The sequence below is a fragment of the Medicago sativa genome, chromosome 7 (assembly GCF_051527215.1).
Source record: "Medicago sativa cultivar Bolivia chromosome 7, Bolivia_mono, whole genome shotgun sequence".
In the NCBI taxonomy this organism is placed as follows: Eukaryota; Viridiplantae; Streptophyta; class Magnoliopsida; order Fabales; family Fabaceae; genus Medicago; species Medicago sativa.
The window spans coordinates 29200046-29208849 of record NC_140755.1 but is presented as its reverse complement, the minus strand read 5'-3'; the positions used below and the strand labels follow the sequence as shown (position 1 = coordinate 29208849).

At 30.8% G+C, this 8804-nt stretch overlaps 1 protein-coding gene across 1 annotated transcript; it reads right to left on the bottom strand.

Moving 5' to 3' along the window:
- Nucleotides 1-2926: 2926 nt before the first annotated feature.
- On the bottom strand, nucleotides 2927-4726 carry LOC146905430 (serpin-ZX-like). Its single transcript, XM_085725084.1, has 2 exons — nucleotides 4060-4726; nucleotides 2927-3915 (listed from the first exon to the last, which is right to left on the bottom strand). The coding sequence occupies exons 1-2, from the start codon at nucleotides 4621-4623 to the stop codon at nucleotides 3139-3141; spliced, it is 1341 nt and encodes a 446-aa protein (XP_085581210.1). The 5' UTR covers nucleotides 4624-4726; the 3' UTR covers nucleotides 2927-3138.
- Between the last annotated feature and the right edge of the window lie 4078 nt (nucleotides 4727-8804).

The window sequence follows — 8804 nt, the reverse complement described above, 5'->3', positions numbered from 1 at the left end:
TCTGTTATGGTGGCGAGGTGTTCTTTTCTTTTCTTTTCTTTTCTGTGAGTGAGTGAGTGGTTAAGGGTTAGTGTGTTGCCGATAGATATTTTTGGGGTGAGAAATTAATGTATGTTGGGTTTGCTAGAGATCTTTTTATATAGGAGAAGTCATGTTACTTGCTCCTAAAGTCTTGCTTGCTTGCGTAAAAAAAAGAAGCCTTGATTATTTAGTTTCTTATACTTAGGTCTCGTCTTTGGAGACTTAGCCTAATGAAATTTGACGATGAGAAAAACATAAGAAGGGGTTGATTTTTTTTTTTAATTTTTTTCTAAGAGTTTAAACAAAGTAGAGCAAGTAAGATAATAAAATGTAACAAAAAAAAAAGGTAAGATAATAAAAAAGAGACAACACGATGTTATCCTGTTTTACCCTACAATTCGAGGTTAGTCCAGTCCCTTTGCATTTTCAAGCGATTTTTCACTAGACAAACAAGTCTAACATTTTCTTGTCTATACAAAGATGACTTCTATAGCTGGAGTTTACAAATAAAGTTTGATTGTTTACACTTTTTACTCAGGGAGTGTTAAACTAACAATAAACTTAATTGACTTCCAATACTTCAAAAATTCTAAGATATGAAGTTTGTATGAATTTCTCTAAGTGTTTGTGCGCTATATATTTTGATAGAGTTTTGACACTTGTAAAATTACGTAAAGTATACTGTGTTCTTTAAACTACAAGTCCTTGAATATGAGAGAATAAGAGAACCTTTGTTAGAAGAATGTCAGCGCATCAAAAACGTCCTTGAGAAGTTTTGACCAGGTTTGAAATAGTCTCTCTCTCTCTCTTTCTCTCTCTCTCTCTCTCTCTCTCTCTAATGGATAATTATGCCGAATAGCACTGGAGGGACCTTTTGCTTCATTGGTATTAAATTAGGGTTAAATACGTTTTTGGTTCTTATAAATATACAAAAATTTTGTTTTAATCCCCGAAAAATTATTCTTTGACTTTTTATCCCTAAATTTTTTTCCATAACCATTTTTGGTACCTCATGTTTGTTGGAACAAAATGTGTTTAACATTACCACCTTAAGTTTTGATGATAACAAGGTATTAAAATGTCAATTGGATATGCTAATATTTGTTCAAATTGAAGGTGAGAAAAACACAAGAAGGGTGGGTTGAATTGTGTTAGCTTTTTCTTTGTTTTCTCTTAAGCTGAAAACACTTGATTAGAAGCAGATAGAGTATTGCTTCTGAAGTGATGTTCAGTAACTTGCAGCGGATAAAAATAGAGAGAGAAAGAAGAAAGACACAAAGCAATTATACAGGTTCCTTCCACAAACAGGAAGTAGTCCTGTCCCCCTTGCACTTCCAAAGAGAGTTCACTATAATGTAATATCTGATTAAAACTGCTCACTGCTACAACTAACAAGAGACTTCAAACTGCTAGAGCACAACTGCAAGAGACTTCCTATGCTCCTGAACACAATCAAGAGACTTCTAATGCTCAAGCACAACTACAAGAGACTTCTAATCATACAGAATTACAAAGAAAAATGTTTGAGGTTGAACACTTGATATACAATCAATGGTGTTCACAATACAAATCAGATACAGATTCTTAAGGCTCTAGAATTTCTAAGATATGAAAGTTGATAAGAAATTCTAAATGAACTTTTGAATGCAGAACAATTTTAGCAGAGTTTTGGCACTTGTAAATTGTTGTTGAGTCTCTACCAATCTCTAAGTTTTCACTCCTTTATAAAGAGGTGTGAAAGACACGTTGTGAAATTGCCAGCATATCAAAAAGAGTTGTTTGAAGCTTTGATCAATCACCAATGATCTTTTGTCTGATATGGTTATTGTCCTATGAAGGATCAATTTCAAATCTATTCCCATTGCGAAGGAACATTGTTGCAGGCAGAGCTGTTTTACAAATATTTAATTATTTATTAAAAAGTTATATATTTAATACAAAATGTACAAATTTTAATGCAAAGTTACTACTTTAAACTTCTTAACATGTGCCAAATTACATACGATAGAAAATAAATTGTTGCAAGATTGTGCATTGTTCATAAAATGAAGTGGGACTGGTTTTGAAAAATGGATAATCAAGGTTAAAATTGAAAGAGTCAATTAAGTAAGGATACATATAAATATTCATAATTACATTTTTAGTCCTTTCAAAACAAAAATCGCATTTTTTAGTCCTTCTAAAATTTCCATCAACATTTGTAGTCCTTAAAAGTGCTAAAGGAAAATCTTACATTGGATGAAAAGTGTGATTTTTTGGAAGGACTAAAATCTAAATTCTGAATATTTATAGGGACCATTTACTTAATTAACCCAAATCAAATTATACAATTGTCTCATCCAATTGTGAATTTGTGATTGAGAAAACTGTCTAAAAATGTAGCCCAAAGATTGACCATTCATTTGAAGAAACAAATTTCAATCACTTGGTCAGAATCATTTGGAAGGTACTAGGCCTTTGAAGTAACATAATATCAAAAGTTTCATGATAAAACTAACATTTACAATTTAATCATCGTCTATAATTTCTCAGCATAATGTTACCATGCAAGTACAAAAAAAAAAATACAGATCCTAATTTTTTTTTTTTGAAGAAAAATACAGATCCTAATTTAATTTCACAAAAAATTACACAAAAAAAGAATATTTGAGTCAATGGAGGAACACAAGGTGAAGACTGAAAAAAGCTATGCAGTAGTAGTGTGGCATTAATTGTTCGTGTCCCCAACCAGATTTAATGTTTACCACTATATTCCTTCTGATTCTATATATATCCTTCCAATTACCTTAGCAGGTGTTAGATATCAAGAGTTGTTAAAGAAATTAGAGGAAGTTTACCAAAATTTATTAAAATACAAAAGTATGAACTCTTCGGAAAGAAAGAAAAAAAAAAAACATCTATGACATATGGAAACATATGGAAAGGCAGGTAAATCATCTACACATACCCATTTTACTAACATCATATTGTCAGAAAAATATGCAAAAAATATCACCCACACATGGATCATATCCAAATATAGGACTATCTTCATCATAAACACGTGATATATTAAAAAATAAATTCCCTGTTATCTATTGGTGATCCAAATATCCAATATAGTGTGGCACACTAAAATCACCCAGCAAGAGGATTGAGCACCTGTCCAACAAAGATGATTGTTCCAGTCAATTCTTCTCTAATCATAAACAAGAAAGGGTGATCAGCTACAAAGTCTAGTCGAGTTGGAAAACCCATGCCACTGCTAGCGAATGCATCAGATGCGGTGGCTGCAACAGCTTCGGTGCCTTCTTCATTTACGTCAATAAAAGACTTGTGAATGATTTTAGAAATGCATAGGTTTTGAGTAGAGTTCACCATTTTAGTAAGACCTCCATTGGTGAAAGGTAAAAGCACACCTAGCTCCTTCAGCATATCAGAAGTTTCAAGTCCAAATGAAATATTGAACTTTGGGATCCTAAAGTCACCTACTTCCACTTTATCAAGAGGAAGCTTGTGTTGCAGTAACTCAGATTCGGAAGCCAGCTTCTCAAGCAAAGTTGGCAGCCCATCTTTTGCATTTGGAAGGAAAAAGTACATAGTAAATTGACGCTTGTCTTCGCCTTGCTTATAAGGAAGGCCAAGAACTTTAAAATCATCGAAATCTCTAATAAACTGCTTCTTCTCACTAGTCATGAAGTCAACCTTAACTGAGTTTCCATTCAAAAGGTGAAAATCATAGGCATTCGTATCCGAAGCATCAAAATTATCATTCCACTCTCCTTTAAAGTACAGCGCATTAGCAAATATTAGCCGAGTTATGTTGTCGACCGACCCTAGAGGAAGAAGTTCTTTAATAAGACCGTTTGTCTCTCTTTCAGCCCATAAATTCACTTCATTGGTCACTTCAATAGCCTTTCAAACCATATCAAAATTTAAAATCAATTATGCAAATATATAGTTGAGTTCTTTTCACAAGTATTGCAATACAAAAATTTAAGAAAATCAGGACATGCATAAGTATTTTGTAGTGAAAAGAGGAGAGATATAGAAACATACCTTGTTCTTGAAATCGACAGAAGACAAATTTGCTTTATAATCATTAGACACAATTCCTTTGAAAGAAGGTTGAAGAGAAAGTGTTTTTTCCACCCATACACCATCGACGAAAGATAGATGAGGCCCGCCTGCGGGAGCACCGTTTTGTAGAATGACGGAGACGAGGATAGAGGCGAAGGAGTTGAGTTGATCGGTGGATTTGGATTGGAGGAAGTTGAGAAGTTGTTGTTGTGTGGGGCCCTCGGAGCCAGCAGCGATGATGCTTAGCACAACTTGTAGTGAAAGTGGAGATAACACCATATTCTTGTCTTGATAAGATTCTTTGGAGAAAAGATGTTTGGCGATGGTGAGGGAAACGTTGCTATGGTTGTTGGCGAGGGAGGATTCTGATCGGAGGAAGTCGAGAAGCTGTTGATGTTGAGTGGGATCGATTTGGATATTGCTTATGGTTCTCTTCGGAAAAATGACTTTTGGATCAAGGATGATTAAACAAGCCACGATGTTGAGCACGAAGAAGCAGAGAACAACTTTGGCGATGGCGATTGTTTTGCGAGAGAACCTCATTCTTTGCAGGAAAAAAAGAAGACGAAACTACCCAAGACCTAAATTGACCTAATTTGAGGAGCTTCTAGTATTTAATTCAAAAAAATAAAAATAGATCTCGCCAAATTAATATTAATAGGTCGGTGCTATTATACCCCCAACTCCAAAAATGGCAAGGATAAATGGATAACAGCCAGCCAATTATATGTTGACATGGTGGTTGATGACATCATACTAGGAATAATCATGCAACCAGCTCTACGGTTGATGACGTCTTCTACTGTTGCTGACATGTTAAATAATTTTTTTTCCGGAATAATTGCTAATTAATTCTTCTTTTTTGCTAATTTGTTAATTTAGAATTTTATTTGTTAATTGCTAATTATATCATAATATTATTCATTGCTTCAACTTCAACGCTGCGAAATTAAACAACATCTTTAATAAATTTTGATGTTATTGATTAGAATATTGATGTTTACGGACGTTATTCATAATTTAAATAGAAGATTTCTCTTTAAAAAAAAGTATGTTCTTATTTAATTAGAGACAAATTATTCCTACTAGCAAAAAGACGGGCACTCCGTGCCCGTCTTTCCGCTCTTTTTATTGCGCTAACATTTGAAAAGTAGGAACGGTATTTTTTTTTATGAAATTTTGGTTTTGATTAAAAATAAAAATACAAATGTGTCTTGCTTTTTTTTTTTTCATGACACAGACAATAATCTTTATTATAGAAAAAATTGTTTAAGAGTATAATCTATACTATATATAAAGAAAACTACCCCTTTCAGGACACTTTTGGGTTGGAATTTTCTTTCCAAAAATACCCATAATTTTAAATACAAATAGCCAATTATAAAATAACATGTGGATTAATAATCAACGTCACTAATCATCACCGTTAACATTCTTTTACCACCGTTAACAACAGATCAAACTCACAAAGTTTAAAAATTATATTTGCATTCTTTATGTCTCTTCTCATGAATTCAAATCGATCCAGAATTCATCATAGTACCCTCTGATCACATCTCATCACCTCTAAAAAATTAGAAAGTTCCAAGGCTCACGAACTTGATTAATATTTATGAAGCACCATTGAATGGAATATCTTTAAGATCCACTTCCTGAATTGAATATCTTTCTGTTTTATCCATCGAGCAATTTACTTTCCGCCAACATTACAATTCAAGCTTTGTTTTTACTATTTTTTTGTTAGAAGAATGAATGAATGAATCAGAATTTGAGAAAATCAAAGTTGAACAATAATCACTTATGAAAAAAAATAATCCAAAGTTTATGTTTTTTCCTGCTTTATTTCTCACGAGTCTATGAGTTTTTTTAATTTTTTTTACACAAAAATAATAGCCGATGATGATTGGAATATAAATCCTCTAAAAAAAATTAGTAACAAACGTGACCAAAAAATATTGTTAAAGATTGGACTTTAAATCCTCTAAAAAAAAATTAGTAACAAACATGAGCAAAAAATAATGTTAAAGATTAGACTTTAAATCCTCTAATAAAAGATTAGTAACAAATATGAGCAAAAAAAAAAGATTAATTCGTAACAAACTAAGCAAAAAATAATGTTAAAAATTGGACTTTAAATCCCCTGATAAAGATATTAGTAACAAACGTGAGAAAATATTATGATTCAAAATCTTTTAGAAAAAGATTTGTTAGCACTATATTAAATGGACTGTAAATCCTTTAAAAAAATATTAGTAACAAACGTGAGCAAAAAATATTGTTAAAGATTGGACTTTAAATCCTCTAAAAAAATATTAGTAACAAACATGAGCAAAAAATAATGTTAAATATTAGACTTTAAATCCTCTAATAAAATATTAGTAACAAACGTGAGCAAAAAAAAAGATTAATAACAAACATGAGAAAAAAATAATGTTAAAAATTGGACTTTAAATCTTCTGATAAAAATATTAGTAATAAACGTGAGCAAAATATTATGATTCAAAATCTTTTAGAAAAAGATTTGTTAGCACTATTAATAAGTAGGGTTCTCACAGTTCATAGTTCGCTCCTACATTGTTTAGTTTTTCTTAACCTCTCTCCGCCCTCTGCATCAGAATTCAGAATTAACCTGTAAGTTTTTTTTTCCTTTCAAGTTACAACTAATCAAAGTTGATTAATTTTATGGATTATTTGACTTTGCTGGTTTATAAGTGATTATGATTCAAATTATTTACGATTAATTTTAAGATTTTTTTTTTGTGAAGAATTTTAAGAATTGTTTGACTTTGCTGGTTTATAATTGCTTATACAAACTATGATAGTGTGTTTTTTTTATTTATAAGCACACCTTTGGGTTGGACTTTTCTTTCCAAAAATACCCTTAATTTTAAATACAAATAGCCAATTATAAAATAATACGTGGATTAGTAATTCATGTCACTAATATCGTCACCGTTAACCCTCTTTTACCTCTATTAACCAAAGATCAAACTCACAAAAAAACTAGAACAAAACAACAACTCATGTTACTTTTTTATCAGCCGCTTTTATGTTGTACATCTGTATTGTTCCCCTCAATACAACCGGCAAAGATTGTCTAGTATTTTCATATCCCTTCCACAAAAAACAATATTCCATATTATTTTATTGATATAAATTACTCATCCTTAGTCTTTGATCAATTGTAACAAACGTGAGTAAAAAATAATGGAAAAGATTGGACTTTAAATCCTCTAAAAAAAAGATTAGTAACAAATGTGAGCAATAATGTTAAATATTGGAATTTAAATCCTCTAAAAAAAATTAGTAACAAACGTGAGCAAAAAATATTGTTAAAGATTGGACTTTAAATTCTCCAAAAAAAGATTAGTAATAGACGTGAACAAAAAATATTGTTGAAGATTGAACTATAAATTCTCTAAAAAAAAGATTAGTAACAAACGTGAGCAAAAAATAATGTTAAAGATTGGACTTTAAATCCTCTAAAAAAAGATTAGTAACAAACGTGAGAAAAGAATAATGTTAAAGATTGAACTTTAAATACTCTAAAAAAAATATTAGTAACAAACGTGAGTAAAAAATAATGTTAAAGATTGAACTTTAAATCCTCTGGAAAAAAATATTAGTAACAAACGTGAGCAAAATATTATGTTAAAGATTGGACTTTAAATCCTTTAAAAAAATATTAGTAACAAATGTGAGCAAAAAATAATGTTAAAGGGCAGACCATTCCCAATGTCGGAATCTATCTTCCACGACATGTTTTCAGTCATGGTCAATTATATGTAGCTCTATCGAGAGGAGTTTCTCAAAATTCAACAAAAGTTCTCATTAATGAAGGAAAATAGAAGGAGAAGATGAAGACTTTACGAAAAATATAGTTTTTTAAGATATTCTTTTATCGCAATCATAACAATGTTTCTTTTACATAAAATGTCATCTATACATTTATGTTATGATGTTACTAATTACTATTAGAATAAACAATAGAAGATCATTATTTTTTCTTTATTTTATATGCAGACAAAGTAAAATATGTTGACTTCATAAATAATTGTTATATAACTTGACAATATTTTGTTTATAAATCAATATAACAATAATTTCCATTAATATTTAAAAATTTAAAAAATTTAATCAAAATTATACAAACAAACATAATAAAATAATCACATGCGTTAGCGCAGTAGAAAGAGCGGACACACGAGCACGATAGTGCCCGTCTTTCCGCTAGTTGGAATAATGAAAAAGTAAGTATAAATATACTCATCTAATTTGTTATACTTTTTAAATAATAAAGGAAAAAAAACAGATAAACATATATTCATATCGTGTTTGTTACATTTGTTTTAATATTTAAATTTATTCTTATCTCTTTGTTACATGTGTTACTTGTATTTAAAATTAAGGGTATTTTTGGAAAGAAAATTCCAAATCAAAAATGTGCTGAAAGGGGTAGTTTCCTTTATATATAGTATAGATAAGAGTTGGGCCTCCAATTTGATTAGGATGGCCTTGTTAGAAATGATAGGTAAATGACAAGAGCCAACTAAGCAAAAGATCATGTTCGACACTGGTCCACAACCCAATAGATTCTCATTGTTCCTCTCCGAAGTCCTTATCCAACGTAATTATTCTCTCGTCTCGGATTTCCTGTGACTTTTAATGCACTAACAACTATCAACTCTTTCGACGACCACCAGAGCAGTTTCCCACCATTTTTT

What these genes read in the sequence shown, in the direction of transcription:
- LOC146905430 (XM_085725084.1), bottom strand. Translation starts at nt 4,623, where the DNA reads ATGAGGTTCTCTCGCAAAACAATCGCCATCGCCAAAGTTGTTCTCTGC. An exon ending in CTGTCGATTTCAAGAACAAG is followed by an intron (nt 3,916 to 4,059) that starts GTATGTTTCTAT and finishes ATGGTTTGAAAG; the next exon opens with GCTATTGAAGTGACCAATGA.